The sequence below is a fragment of the Pholcus phalangioides genome, unplaced genomic scaffold (genome assembly GCF_987345545.1).
Source record: "Pholcus phalangioides strain wild (caught in Gottingen) unplaced genomic scaffold, Ppha-v1.0 ptg000001l_1, whole genome shotgun sequence".
NCBI lineage: Eukaryota > Metazoa > Arthropoda > Arachnida > Araneae > Pholcidae > Pholcus > Pholcus phalangioides.
In genome coordinates this window covers 11,364,233-11,380,726 of record NW_028301594.1, presented here as the reverse complement: position 1 = coordinate 11,380,726, position 16,494 = coordinate 11,364,233, and the positions used below count along the sequence as shown (strand labels likewise).

Here is a 16,494-nt window from a genome sequence, read left to right as displayed (position 1 = left end):
TGGAGTATCACCTAGGAGGCTTTGGCTATACTTAGAGCAGCAATTACTCTGTGTAAAAAACAATACTATTCGCCCGTGTGTACAGTAAATCCGCGTAGACCAAATTTTATTTACTCTTTATCACATGCACACAAAAATATTTGACAAAAACACTTTATTTTTGTAGGGCTATATATAAGGTATTTCAATTCAATACCATATGATATGCAAATCATTACTAATCCACCTTATTTCAAAACCAGCTTTAAAGAATATCTTCACATAATAAAATGATATTGAAGTTTATTTCCACATAGTAGCGTAACTACAAACCCCATTAATTTACATTTTGATGTCTAATTGAAGCAGCACTCCGAAATCCAGCCACAATATGTACATGTATATGCATTAGGGCTGGGAATCGATTAAAATTTTTAACTGGTTAATCAAAAAAATTTTCATCGATCAGTCGAATTTTAATCGAATATTTTTATGATCATATAATATTAAGTTGGTATAAAAATATATTTTATTGATATATCACTCACATATTCTGTACATGTAAACAAATATAGGAATAGGTTAAGAAATTAAGGCTGGCCGCTTCAAGCAATTCAATATGCTGAACATAATTGCCAAAACCTGTAATTTTTTCACTTGAATCTTGTTTTTTAAAAAGAAATCGGTTATTTTTAATAATTGTTATTCACTGATTTCGAAACTAATTTCGATTATACCCAGAAACTCCTCTTATTGGTACTTGTGAGATGAGCTGATGCTTCTAAGAATGCGGAAAATGTCTGTTCATTGTGGAAACAATAATTTTTGGTTTTGTCTTCTAAAATTCCCATCAAACTCAATTTGAAACTGAAATCATCAAGTTCCGTTGGATCTACATTTAAATTATAATTTATATTACCGCATCGTAATTATAATTATATTATTTCACATGAAAATATTGATTCAAATATTTTAAATATGGTCAGTTATCCAATATGTTCTGAATAAAACATGATTTATGACATCTAATCGGTTTTCTTTCAAAAAAATCAAGTTAGTTCACAAACTTTTAATAAAAATTTTAATCGAATTGATCGAATCGTTAGAAAAACTGGTGGCAGATGGCAGCACTACACATATAATAAGCATTACACAGAAACAAACTTCACGTCAGGTTTCACTACATGTACACGCACATTCCAACATGTACCAATTCGTTAGAGGTTCCGCAGAGGAATATAGACGACGTGCATGTATGGTTTAGTAGTAGTAGTAGTAGTCAGTTATCTCAACTGATCTCATGGATAAAAGATGATTTTGCGTCATTATAAATATCCTGACATTGAAAAAAAAAGTTTTCTTGATCGAGTTAAGTTCTGTTTATTAACTGTTAGGGGTCATTCAAGTATTACGTCAGCATAGAGGGGGGTTTCGGATTTGCTGACTTTTGATTACAAGGGGGGAGGGGGGGTTTGAAGGTTGCTTACGTCATCACCCACCCCTTTTTGAAGATATGAAATATTCTAAGCTGCTGACGAAATTTTGCTGACAGGGGGGAGGGGGTCAGTGTTCTGCTGACTTTTGCTGACAAGGGGGGGGGGGTTAAAAAATGGCTGAAAATCTGCTTACGTAATACTTGAATTGCCCCTTATGTTCAGTTAATTGAGTAATTAATCGACGATTTACCAACACGAGCTTGGGATTAAACATAATCTTATCTTAGTTGAATATAATAAATTCTCGGTTTATGACCAAAAAGTAGAGTTTGGAAAGAAAAATTACGTGAATTTATCCTGATTTTACTGATGGCTATTATCGAGAGTGTCCGCTAACTGGGGGGTGAAATACATTAAAGCGCTATTGCATGGGGACTGGGGTTCTGAAAGTGCCCGTCAACGGGGAGTGTCTGTTAGGGGAGATTACACTGTAGATATAAAAGAAAAAAAATAAATAAAATTGCTATTTTTATTCACTCATGGGCCGGTCCTGATTTAATGATGTCAGGGCTCGGTGGCTGAGAGATATTGATCTAACGTGTAATAAAAATATCATTGTGCTCGCTTAGTATCAGCTAATGCCGTGGCCGCTGTGGTGGTCATGTGGTCATAGTGACGGACTCGCATCGCGAGGATCCGGGTTCGAAGCCCACCGTCACCACAGTAGGGGCGGCTGAAGTTGGTTTCCTATGGTTCCAACTTCGAGACGTGAATGTGCGCCGATTTCCCCGTTAAAAAGTCTCACCTCAGAGAGCAGCAGTCCTATAACGGTACAAATATTCAATCATTACACTTACTCATAGTTAGAAAAATTAATGGCAGATGGCAGTATTACACAGAAACGAACTTCACGTTAGATTCACAACACATACACTCCAACATGTACCAACTCGTTAGAAGTTATGCGGAGAGAATATATGGACGAGGTGCATGCGTGATGTAGTGGTAGCTAATGCCGTGCACTGGGCCAACACCAGCTGAAGCGGAAAGCCTCACCAAGATATTCGTGACGTCATTGACATACGTCTTCGAAACTAGAACTCCTTAATACACCTCTATATGAAGGCGTCTTATTCGAAACCCGTCTTCCCTGTAAGATCGTTTTCCAGCAGCATCACAAACGAGCGACACACACACTGTAACGCCTATATGTTATATATTTGACCAACGTTGCTATTATATTTTTTTCTCAATGTTATAGAAAAAGAGCTAGGCCGAATTAGTAAAGAATTGAGCACTCGAATATTATTATAAGTATAAATTTATACTCTTATAATAATTCAACATTATTTTCAAACATCAGTTAGAGCCAGAGTTTTTAATAAAAACTTGGCAATACTTGAAAAAATTACCCTTTGACCTCAAAACTACCCCACGAGCATTAATTTTTCAAAACTTCATTTCTGTTGATTTTAATCAAAAAAATATCCATTGAATACCAAATGAAATTTTTTTTGAGACAAATTCTACTATAAATACATGCAATACATACAAGATAGACACATGCAATACATACAAGATAGACACATGCAATACATACAAGATAGACACATGCAATACATACAAGATAGACACATGCAATACATACAAGATAGACACATGCAATACATACAAGATAGACACATGCAATACATACAAGATAGACACATGCAATACATACAAGATAGACACATGCAATACATACAAGATAGACACATGCAATACATACAAGATAGACACATGCAATACATACAAGATAGACACATGCAATACATACAAGATAGACACATGCAATACATACAAGATAGACACATGCAATACATACAAGATAGACACATGCAATACTCACTAAATATTTTCAGTCATTTATAAAAAAATAATAAATTATGTAAACGGAACTTTTTTTTTCATATGTAGTGTGTATTTTATTAAAGGGAAGAAAAAAATAGCGAATGAATATGAACAAATATACTTTACTTTGCTCCTTCCACTATGGATTGGATATTGATGATTGCACGATTTTCATTCGTACACAGATGCATAACATTCTACGCTAAGATGTGATTCAAGTAGTAACAAATATATTTCAAAAATAGTGCTTTTTTTGAAAATGCCACCAGCTTCTTTGCATAAAACTTTTTAATTATAACTTTTTTCTTTTAAATCTGCATTTTTATTCAAAGGTTCTTTAGAAATACATTAGAAAAAAATCCACAGAATCCCCCCCCCCCCCCACATTCTAAAACTTATCTCAAAGAAATATTGTTAGTACCTGTCTATATATATCGTAACCACCTGTGTCCAGTCAGCACTGGTGCTGACTGGACACAGGTGGTTACGAGGGAAGGGTGATAGGGGTGATCGCTCCTCTCCTCGTTCAGTGAAAAAAAGTTAATATTGATATAGTTGGGATGACGGAGGTGGATATTCACCCCGCCCCCATTCACTTATATACACTTTTGGTGAATTGCCGTCCCCCGTTTGGGGGGGAGGAGGGGAAAGATCCGCTTATGGCAGTCAAACTGCAAAATCATAACAACAAATTGATTAATATGGACTCGCCCTATATAAACCGAGACCCCAGCCCGGTTGGCTCCCCGAGGCCTATTTGTTAGAGATGGCTACTGGATTACCTCTTTCTTTCTTCCATTAAAAAAAACGTAAACGGTGTCGCCATCTGTTTAAACATATATAATTGATGTTGCCAAGAGAACGCCTGCCAGTGACCTCATTTCTGAGTTTAGGAATCTAGTAAACAAACCCCAAATATGCAAGAGTTGTGTGAGTTGAATGGACACCCAGTGCCGTCTTAACGCATGGGCCCACCCGGACACTGCACTGGCGCCTCAGAAAAATGAGAAGTAGAATTTTTCGAGAATTCGCCAGGTAGGGCCTCAGAAAAATCACTTGGCCCGGGGGCCCGTGATGCTCTTAAGACGGCCCTGGTGACACCATCTGTGACAAAGCGTCTTTAATACGCTTTGAGTTGTGAAAGGCAAGGCAAGGAAGATTTCTGAAATTATGACTAATCTACGCATATTAGTTAGTGCTGCCATCTATATCAAAAGTTTTCCAACCTGAAAAAAAATATGTGGACCGTTTTCGAAATCTAGAAAAAAAAATTGCTCTTACATACAAATCGCATATCCGATTTGCGATACGGATATAAAACGATTTTTTAGAAATCGAGATTATTTTATTTTTTATTCATTTATGGTTTACATAAATGTAAAATGATTTCTTTTCATCGAGTTCTGAGCGCCATCTATAGAAACTTTTACTATTGGTATGAATTTCTTACAGGGCGATATGTACAACATGAGCTGTAGCCCACGTTGTTTGTGAAATGTAAACAATAGTAAGCGCGGAAAAGGGAAAAAAGTCACTTTTTGATTATTTTTACGTTGAAACTTGTCTCATTGAAAAACGTTAAAATATTTACAAAATTTCCGCAACGTCGCACTTGTAATGGGAAGAAAAAGGAAGAAGCATTTATTCCGCAAAGAAAAATCAGCGACAAGTTCTGCGAAAAAGGTGAGTTGGCCCATGCGGATCTTACTCGTAATCATGGCGCGCTAGCAACGGTCAAAACAGCCAATCGCAGAGCAGCTCTTATCAGTAACGAATGAAACTAATAATGATAAGCGTTATTTCATTTGTTGTTATGTCATAGCGGCTCGCCGAGGAGCTTCAGATTATCAGTTGATTTCGGTTTTGCTTGTGAAATCACTGTGATATATCACATATATCCTTTCATTCAACATTCATTATTTTCAACGGCTATAGCTAATCCCTTAAATAAAAATTTCATTTTAAGTAAGTTTGTTATTCGTTTTTAATCCGAATTAAACCATGGCATCCAGAAGTACAGCTTCAGTTGACAGTCTACATGTGGAGTTATCCAAAAAGAAAAAAGTCTACGCCGAAGTGAAAGACAAACTACCTGATGGTGGTGCAAAATTGAAGAAGGTGATTGAAAATCTAGAGACTGAGATTGAAAAACTGTCCATTCATGAGAAAGACTGTATCCTCAGAAATGTTCCAGAGCAAGAAGAGGAGCTTTCAAGGGACCTTAGGAATAAAGGTGCTGGAAGAAATAGCCTTGAGCAATGTGTGTCCAAAAGCTGTGAAAACAAGCTATCAGTGAATGAAGATTTGGACCATAAATGGAGTACGAAAGTAGCGGCATTACGAAAGCCAAATCCCATTGATGTAAGGTCCAGGATTGGTGAAAACAAGCCATCATTGAATGAAGGTATAGACCATAAGCATGGTACGAAAGTAGAAGCATTACGAAAGCCAAATCCCATTGATATAAGGTCCAAGAGCAATGAAAATGAGCCATCAGCGAATGAAGATTTGGACCATAAATGGAGTACAGCTTCCGTTGACAGTCTACGTGTGGAGTTATCCCAACAGAAAAAAGTCTACGCCGAAGTGAAAGATAAACTACCTGATGGTGGTGCAAAATTGAAGAAGGTGATTGAAAATCTAGAGACTGAGATTGAAAAACTGTCCATTCATGAGAAAGACTCTATCCTCAGAAATGTTCCAGAGCAAGGAGAGGAGCTTTCAAGGGAATTTAGAAATAAAGGTGCTGGAAGAAATAGCCTTGAGCAATGTGTGTCCAAAAGCTGTGAAAACAAGCTATCAGTGAATGAAGATTTGGACCATAAACGGAGTACAAAAGTAGCGGCATTACGAAAGCCAAATCCCATTGATATAAGGCCCAGGATTGATGAAAACGAGCCATCATTGAATGAAGGTATGGACCATAAGCATGGCACGAAAGTAGAAGCATTACGAAAGCCAAATCCCATTGATATGAGGTCCAAGAGCAATGAAAATGAGCCATCAGCGAATGAAGATTTGGACCATAAACGGAGTATAAAAGTAGCTGCAGTACGAAAGCCAAATCTTATCAGTATAAGAGAGATTACGGGTGACGAGAAAAGAAATTTCGAGATATTGTCAAAGTATAACACTGATCCCACTGTAAGAGTATCTAGTTCAAGCGTGAAATCCGCTTCTGTCCAACAAGATGATGAAAGCCCAGAGAAACTGCTATCGTTCAGTGATTTAAGTAAAAAAGTTGAGCCATATCCGGTGACGCAGTTTCACAACTCCCCATCATTTAAAGCTTACAGATCTGAATCTTCAGTTAAAAAAGGGATCAAACTGACCGAAGCTGCTCCTCTACCTGAACATCTGCTAATTAATCAACTTAGAATGTACCAGAAACTGGGGACTTCATTCATTGACGAGCAGAAACTTGCCAATGCTAAAAAAGATGCAGTCTTGACAATTCACGGTTCGTTGAAAAGCTGTCCGTCCCCAACTGATGAAGAGTCAGATCCCCCTGAATTGAAAACTGGACTGATGAAGCATCAAAGGCAAGCATTGTCTTGGTTGTTATGGAGGGAGACGCAAGTGCCAGCTGGTGGCATCTTTGCGGATGATATGGGCCTGGGAAAGACTTTGACAATGATCAGCCTGATATTGAAATCGTTTAAGAGCGATACAGATCGATGTAAAGAGAATGGAGATGTATGTGGTGGTACTTTAGTTGTTTGTCCAGCGAGTTTGATTCGTCAGTGGAACAGCGAAATAAGCCGACATTGTAAAGAGAGGTCTTTGAAAGTGCTTATGTACCAAGGAGCAAATCGTCGAAGAGATGCCACCTATATCGCTCAGCATGATGTAGTGATTTCCTCATATGAACTTCTTCGTACAGAGGGACAAGCTATGAAAACGAAGGGCATAATCTCTCCGGTTCTTATTATCGCCTGGAATCGCACGATTCTTGATGAAGCGCATGTGATAAAGAATCACAAGTCAATCACTGCCCTGTGGATGTATGAGATCAAATCAAATAGTAGGTGGGCCGTCACCGGTACACCTATCCACAACGACTTGGCGGACATGTACAGCTTGTTGAAATTTCTCCGCTGTGCTCCTTTTGATGAGCATAAAATTTGGAAAAAGTTGATCAGCGATCTCTCTGAACGCAGTAAAGAAAGACGCGATGCACTGGTGAAGAGCATATTGTATCGAAGGTGCAAAAATCAAGTGGACGAGAACGGGATCCCTTTGGTGAAACTACCAAAAAAGTACACATTCTTGCATACTGTGGCGTTATCAGAGTCGGAAAGGGATTTGTATGAGAATATATTCTCGAGGTCTCGACAAAAAATTCTTTGTCACGAACAAGGGACTAAAGCTTCCGCAAAGAACCAAGGTGCAGTATCGAAAAAGTCTGGAAATAATCAGTGTTCTTCTGCTAAAGTTGTAGTGCTTTTGTTGCGATTACAACAGTGCTGTAACCATCCTTCTCTGTTGGGCTCTGAAGTTGAGGATCATTCCGAAAGCTCGATATCTGACGTTCTGAACGATTTTTCCTCACTCAATATCAGCGAAAAGAAGAAAGATGCCTTTGGTGATAATGACAGCGCAATTGATTTGACATTTAACGAGAGTCTGTCGAGTTTTCCTACCTCTAAGCAGAGTAGTAAAATTCACAAGTTATTGAAGAAGCTGAAAGAAATATCGGTTACGTCGAATGGAAAAGACAAAAGCGTTGTCGTGTCGCAGTGGGTTTCGATGCTTAATATCGTAGCAACTCATTTGGAGGCCAGTAACATTGAGTACAATATGATTAAAGGTGGGATGAAACCAGAGACACTGGTTGCTGTAATAGAGGATTTCAACTTCAATCCCAAAGGAGCTCCCATCATCCTTTTGTCCCTCAAAGCTGGCGGCGTAGGATTGAATCTCATTGGAGGTAATCACCTGTTTCTTTTGGATCTTCACTGGAATCCAGCCCTAGAAACGCAAGTCTGCGATAGAGTTTATAGAGTTGGACAGCACAAAGAGGTTTTCATACACAAGTTTGTTTGCAAAGACACTATCGAGGAGAAAATCGTTGAAATGCAGACAGAGAAGAAACGTTTGGCGAAGAACGTACTCAGCGGTGGAAAAAATGTTAGGGATCATGTAACTTATGAAGATATACGCGAGCTATTCAAACTTTGATTTTTTTTTTAAACGTGTACACTTAATGTAGTAGAGGACCAAAGGTTCTTGCTATTGTATTTTTTATGATCAAGATTAACCCATCGATTCAATATATTTTAACAATTGCTTCACTTGTTTGTGATCAAACATGTATTAAAATTGTTAGTTTTTTTATGCGTGTTTTATGTGGTTATATCTGTTCAGTTTTTCTTTCGCTGTTAGTTCAATTTCTTTTTCATCTTAGAAATTGAGTCAACGTAATTTGAGCCATTCACTTTTTCTACCTGATTTGTTGAGTTAGTAAATTGAATTTAGATGCCATGTATATACTGAGTTTCCAACTACTACAGATTGATTGTCTGTAGTTTCTACGGACAGCCGCACTTAGCTATGATGTAGCCTCCCTAGCTACAGTCCCGTATTCCTAGCTATCAACTAAGTTCACAGGCAGGAAAGGAATAGACAAAATTGATTTTTCAGTCAAAAAATTTAATGACAACACTTATTTTTTTACAGTTAGATTAAGAATCCAAATTAAACATTTTTCATGTTAGGCATCTGGTTCCGTTTCTTGATTATGCTGTACATTCTGAATGTGTCTCGTAGCAAATAAGAAAGGTCTCACCCAATGATCGATGGCAGTCTGTGCACTTCAACACCACCTTGCTGCTGGATGCTCAAGCAAGTTCAGATAGTCCTAGTACAGGGAAACCTGTCTAAGACGGACTCTGTATGTGATGGAAACCTGTCTTGAAACAGAATCAAAATATAGTCTGTTCAATTATTAGCTTCTATTTGCCCCTTTATAAAACGAAAATCTGTCTAAAAAGAATATTATTTGAATCTGTTGATGTTCCGTTTCATACAGGTTTCACTGTACATCCTTCTGCCTAGGAGAAAGAAAGTCCTTCCAGTCACTGTGAGAGATCCATCACAATTGGAGTAATAGATCACAGGGAACCTCAAGGAATCACAGCTCTCACTCTCAATGTATTTATACCAGGTTTTTTGTGCAGAGCAGATATTAACAGCCATGGAAGAGGAACATGGAGGACCAACTAGCCTAGACACTGCCTAATACTGGTCAACATTTAAATAGTTCAAGTTTCATCAATAACTTTCCATGATTGTTGAAATCACCAAATTGGCTGAATTGAGCTCAAGTTTTAGTAAAATTAATTTTGATTAAGATTCATTATATTAAAAACTGATTTCCGATCTAGCCGGATTAGTACTTGTGCCTCAGCCTGACTCAGACAAAATTGTCACATAACTACTGAAGGTTAACTACTGTACTAAATAATTAGTACAACTCTTAGCTCTTAGTACTGGAAAGACAATAAGCTGGGAATATAATGCAATGCATATATTCCCAGCATATATATGCATATATATAATGTATACTCTTCACAATTACTATGTATACATAAGCATAACAGTTTAATCTTGATCTAGTTGGACTATGGGGCGCTAGCCCGGTTGATAAGATACTCGCCTAAAGTACCAAAGGATGTTTAGAGGTATTGCGAGTTTGATACCTGGGGATGTACCACCTTCTGATTCTTAATAAGAATCCGCTTCTTAACTATGGATTTGATCTTTAGTTAAGAATCGAGAGAGAACTTTGCTACCACATTCTTAACTAAGAATCGTTTTTGTTCCATAGTTAAGAATCGATAGTTAAGAACCAAGGCTACCCACTTCTTAGCTTCATTCTTGGTAAACAATTTTTTTCTTCTATGCGCGAGATAACTTAAATTCTTTCTTTAATAGAAGTTTTTTTATGATTCATATTTTAAGAAATAGAAAAAAAAATAATTAAGAATGCATTTTTATTTCCAAATAAGGAATTCGTCAGACTTTTTAAAGTTATATCGAAAAGTTATCTGAAGGTTGCGTGGGAGAGTTGAAAACAGTGTTAGAGTCTATATACAGCACATATATGTTGATAATAGTGATAAAATATCAGATTATTTCAATAAAGTTTGATAAATTTTGCTACATTTATCACATTTACCAGTGATTATGCATAATTCTCAAATTTTCAATCCATAAATATCATGATCGATGAGTCGTAAATACAATTTTTTTCATGTTATGAGAACTTGTAGATTTGAAATTTTTTATTAGTTTAAAACTTGAGAGAAAACTGAATTTATCCCACAAAATATGCGAGATAAAGCTCTATAATCGGCGGAAATATAATTGCACATAAATTTAAAATCATTATTAACCTGCTGATGCATTTTTTTTTCCCACATGCTTCGGTGTACGTGAAAAAGCCAACATTACAAAAGCGATGACCATTTTTAATATTGATGTATTATCTGATCATTATTATTGTTATTTGACCACGAAGCAGCTATGCAATACATGCACAGTACCACGTTCATTTCACCATGACAATTAATTTAAAGAAACATGAAGCATATTATAAAAATTATTGTTAGTCTTATAATTTAGCTTCACTTACATACGTAATGTAAACACAACGATGACTCATTTATCACATTAACCATGGTTTGGCAATTATGCATAATGACCTACAAATGTGATAGATTCACGGTATATGAGCAAAATTTATCAAACTTACCGAAATGGCCGGTGATTATTCATATAATAACAGCTCTTTATCACTTTCACCATAACATATAGGCCCTATAGCATGGCCCCTCTTCATGGAGGCTGGCAGGGATCCATCCCAGTGAACGTGGGATGAATCTTTGATTCGAATCATATCGGATGATTAAGTATGGATATGTTTGTTTTTTACTGCAACATGTTAAAAAAATATTATGTATTTATCATTTCTTCAAAACCGTATTCAACATTTGCTGAAATAATCTCCGCCATTTTTTCAGGCTAGCGTTGCTCTAAAATTTCTTTTCCTCCATCTTGTCAACAACAAGTTGTTAATTTTTAGCTGGGCGCTGATTGGCTAATGGTGAAATTCCCCAAAAGGGAAATTTATCGGCCTGTCCATCGTCACGTGACCTTAAGAATAACTTTTAACAATCACACCGTGGTTGCATTCGGAGCTCGATTCTTAACGTGATTCTTACGAACCGATTCTTACGTATGGATGATTGGTTATTAAGAATCGGAAGGTGGTACACCCCCTGGTTCATCCTTGTCAGAAAACTTTCCTGACACGGGTACAACAAAAAAAACGGTCTCCCATGGAGGGGTTAGCTTACCAACCTCTCGATGAGTATAAAAACAAGCCTGCCATTCGGAATCGGCAATAAATTGTAGGTCCTGGTCTAATTAGCCCTCGTGTGCAGAAAATGACAATGTGCAACAAAAATGATTGATGATCAATTGGACTACTGAAAATCTTTGGCACGCAGTAAACAAGAATTGTGTAATCACGATTAATTTACACAAAAGTACATAACATTAAACATGCAAGTATTGATGTAGGATGGCAACAAAATTAACAATATGGAGGGAGCTGGTCGTGCTCTCTGAGTATGTCAACAATGCCTTTATATTTGCCGCTTTTCTTGGCTCATGAGAAATTTGGCCGGCACCTAAATTTTTCTTTGATTTGTCAAGCCGCAGTCTTATACAATGTTGCTTTGACTTACAAGTTCTTGGGCGAACAAAGATTTTTTTCCCACAATTTTCTGCTTTGGCTAACAAACATTTCAGTTGATATGGATGTATGTGCTAACATAAAACAGCCGCATCGTGAGCTAAATTTTTATGCCTAGTCACAATGAATCCAGTGAGTAACTGTCACTGGAGCCAAATTTATTTATTTCCAACTCGTAATCTCTTTCCAGATATATCTCTTTTTTTTCTCTTTCAGAAAGATTTTTAACCATTTCATGTGAAATGAATGATTAAGCTGAAAGAAAATGTATTTAAAAGTGGGGGGAGTGAGCCTCAAAGATTCGAATGGTTTCAGTGGATATATATAGTAAGACTCTTGATACCAACCTCAACATTCTGGATAATCTGAGAGCTTATCTTTTCCACTTTACTTTCTTACTTATCTTTTCTATGTGTGAGAGATTAATGAGCTGACTAATATCACATAACAAACCACCTTTCACACTTTATTTTCCACTATGGCTCACAAACTCAAATGCATAGCCTATGTAATGCAAAATAAAAGATCTGTTCAGTATCTCATCTGTCTACTACTACTACTTAACTGTACATGCACCTCGTATACATTCCTGTATGGAATTTCTAACGAATCAAATTTTCACATACCAGAGAGAATATGTGTTCTGAGTGTATGTGTGGCCCTAACATATTTATGTTGTCAAGATACACTTGTTTTGTGTTCATGCTGCCTTCCATTTTCTGAAGTGAGGATGGAAATACTTGAATTTTCATATTGTGTCAGCATCGCATTGTATCTCATCTGTCTATAAATTCTTCTTCATCCAATTGTGAAGTTGTTTATCTTGTCCTTCCATCAGTATTTGTACTTCTTACAGTGCTTCTTAGTGTTTTATGAAACTTATCTTCAAATTTTAGGCCATTTCTGGAACAAATTAAACGGTTTTCCTAGAGATGTAAGGTGAGAATCTCAGAGAACGAGAATATTCTTCTGGATGTGAAAATTAGGAAACAATCAAGAATATTCATTTTTCTTTTAAATATTGAAGAAAAATTACTAATTTTGTTTATATTATGAAATAGGTATAATTCAGTTTTCATTGCCTGAAACAATCGAAACAAAAGTATTATAGGCATGATCACCTCATATAATGACAACTTTTAGTTCAAGCATATTCCCAGAATATTTGGTTGGTGATGATGAGAGGTTTTAAAAGTTTGGTTATGAAGATTTTAGAAACCTTAAGATTAAAACCTTAAAGATTATTTTAAAATTATATGAATTTTCAGAAATTAGTTCAAATCAAAGTTGATTGGCGAAGGAAACTATTCTTATAGCCACCTTCATTCTAAGAAGATACAGAACTGGTATTTTTTTCAATTAAATATACTTAAATTTTATATCTCGTATTTCTTTGTGAATTGTGCAATTCAGAGCCAGAATGGTTTCATTTTCTTGCTTTTAAAGTTTAATATTCTGGACTACAAACTTCAATATTTCCCATCTTCTTGACGGGGAGGGAGATGGGGATGGAGAATATTCTCTGGAAGGACTGTTATAAATAACTTGAGAATAGTTCTAATATTTTCGATTAGGATATTCTCCAGTAATTTATAATAGTAATCATTCTAGAGAAAATTCTCATTGAGAATATGAGAATATTCTCAAGTTATTTACAATAGTCCTTCCAGAGAATATTCTCCTGGAGATTATTATTATTTCTCGAGAATTTACATCTCTTTATGGAAATTTATGGAAAATCATAATCTCAAAATAATCATAGAAAAATTTCCATAAAAGGATGAACACAAGGTACAAAAAAAAAGCTGATGTATCACAGATGATATGAGATGTGCAAACCCATCACATTAAAATAAAAATGTGCAATGGGTTTGCCATTGTTTCATTTTTGTATAATTTCTGGACGAATCAAATTTTTACCATTAAAACTTTTCTTTGATTTACTTATTTTTTTATGAACCTTATGTATAGGAAGAACCGGAAAGAAAAGGTTACAGTGATATAATAAAATCAAACCAGAAATTTGAGACATATTATAAGGTGAGTCGATTTCACAATGTTTGTAAAATTGCTCTAAGAATTATGAGTGTTGATTGGATGAATGGATCATGTTTTAAAAGTTTCTTTAGTGGATACAGGGCTATGTGCTAATAAAAACCAATGAATCTCCACGTATAGGGAATATAGAATTGGAATTCAAGATTTTTCATGACACTAATAACTTTCAAGAATGAATTAAGAAGTCAAGGTACCACACTGAATATGTAGCCTATTCTATGTGGAAAATATCATAGTAGTAGAAGAGGTTCAAAGAGCCAGAGTTTCCAACTCTGGATATTCTGGACTACTTTTGTGGAAAGGTGTATCTACATTGTAACTCTGTGTGGGGGTGTGTTTGTTTTCAGTGTAATTCTTAACAAAATTTTTCATGTACAGTGAATTTTTGCTATAAAGATACTTTATATAACAAGAAAACCCTCTACAACATTTTTTTCTCCTTCAAATCTTTGTTAGAATTGCCTATAGTACAATGTTAAACTCCTTGATGCTATGGTATCTTTTATTATGATAAATCCCTCTGCAATGATATTTTTAAAGAGATTTTGAAACCTTTACAATGGTTTTTTTTTAAATCTTGCTTGAAATCACCTTCAATCTATTTTTAACTCGTCACCCATTTTTGTTCTTCCGAGGAAATCAAATAACATATATTTTGCACAACTTGATCACAGAAAGTGTTAATGAAGTTAATCAGTGTTGCTTCTTTCTGTGTAGTGCACAGCAGTGTGTTGCAGTAAATCTCTTTACAAGGGACAAAACATGTAACTGAATTTTATTAATCAACTAATCAATTATGGTGTTTTATGGTGAATAAATACTTGCAAGTGCATTTTATTTATTTATTTACAATATTTGTGAATGGCAGATCAGCACTTACATCACAAGGGGGGGGGGGAGGGGGGTGAAGGCACACAAAAAATAAAATAGACAAACGAATGAAATAAAATAAACAAGTAAAATAAAAATAAACAAGAAGTAAAAACTAAAATAAAAATGTTTTACAGCTATTTAGTAGTTATAAGTGCGTATATAAAATTACGTAAAAGAATACAATGTGAAAAGTTAAAACTACAACAACATAACAGTAGCTGGCTCAGAAATGATAAAAACATTGAAAATTCTTGGCAAAAAAAAAAAAGAATTTGCATCAAAGATGCGGTGACAGATTATGATTTTTTAAGGCAGCCTTGAACTGATGGATTGTAGGCTTCATTACAATCTCATCAGGTAATGAATCCCATATGCAAGCTGTGCGAATGAGAAACTAGGTTATCTTGTGTTATTTCAGTAGAATGGGATTCTGATAGTAAATTTGTAATTTTCTGGTGGTAACCAATAATGCTTCAGAAGAGATATTAACAACAGCATAAATTTCGTGGAGCACCGATAATGCTACTTCTTGAGATATAAAGATAATCTCCCTGCAAGAATATTTTTTTCTTGGTTCACAGAGTAGTGTTTTATTGTGATTTCACTGTATAAAATACTGATCACTTTTAAGGGAGGAAAAAATTAAACCTTTCAGCAACAAATGGAAGTATGGTTGTTGTAGATAAGTTTCAATTTTTTTATCGTGTACGCATATTAATTTGAGAGTATATAAGATGCATTGATTAATGAACATTCAATAAAAGTGTCAAAGGAAAAATTTTTTCATTTTGCTCAACTTTGTTCTATTTTCTTTATTTCAGACACAAGGAATAATTCCAGCAGAAGAATGGGATCTCTTCATGAACATATTGCGTGAAAATCTTCCAGCGTCATTCCGAATAACTGGTTACAAGGGGTGAGTCGTATGATGTATTTGTTCTTCACTATACCAATATAACAAAACGACTATTGCGTTTTTCTAGTTTTTATTAACTTTTATAGTTTGAATGAATTGCATTTTTTCTTGAAAGAGTTCTTTCATTATATGAAAAATGGTAGCATTATACAAAATTCAGGGTACCATTAAAAAAAAAAAAAATGATTTAAAAAAAAATCGACCACTTCCAGTCTGCAGGTTTTCAGCCAAATAACAATAACCTAATCACTAACAACTTGATGAATTGATGAGAACTTGATAAATTTGTTGAGCATGAACAAATTTGCTGTTCATAAATAAAGTGAAAGAGCATACACTAAAAAAGGGCAAAGTATGCAAATGCATATGCATGTATGCATTTGCATATAATCCGGGCTATAGTGAGTGATGAAGTTGATAATGAAGAGATTATTAAAAACCTTCACAAGAAGAAATGCTAACAGCATTTGATACAATTCATAGGAGATTATAGTTTCAAGAAAATGTTACACTTGACGTGTTTCAATCTTTACAAAGGTGTGAACATTTTTAGGAAAATGTGTTCTTTATAAAATAAACGT

The 16,494-nt window shown here is 35.4% G+C and overlaps 2 protein-coding genes across 2 annotated transcripts in view; both read left to right on the top strand.

The window, feature by feature from the left end:
- Positions 1-4,779: 4,779 nt before the first annotated feature.
- Positions 4,780-16,494, top strand: part of Nsun2 (tRNA (cytosine(34)-C(5))-methyltransferase Nsun2) — a 31,653-nt gene continuing 19,938 nt past the window's right edge. Inside the window, exons 1-3 of the mRNA XM_089253801.1 lie at positions 4,780-4,988; positions 14,038-14,106; positions 15,819-15,913. Of these exons, the coding sequence (XP_089109927.1) occupies positions 4,923-4,988; positions 14,038-14,106; positions 15,819-15,913 (230 nt within the window). The 5' untranslated portion in view covers positions 4,780-4,922. The remainder of the gene's footprint in view (positions 4,989-14,037; positions 14,107-15,818; positions 15,914-16,494) is intronic.
- Positions 5,177-8,634, top strand: LOC149089879 (transcription termination factor 2-like). The gene has a single exon (XM_089253699.1). The coding sequence runs from the start codon at positions 5,307-5,309 to the stop codon at positions 8,484-8,486; it is 3,180 nt and encodes a 1,059-aa protein (XP_089109825.1). The 5' UTR covers positions 5,177-5,306; the 3' UTR covers positions 8,487-8,634.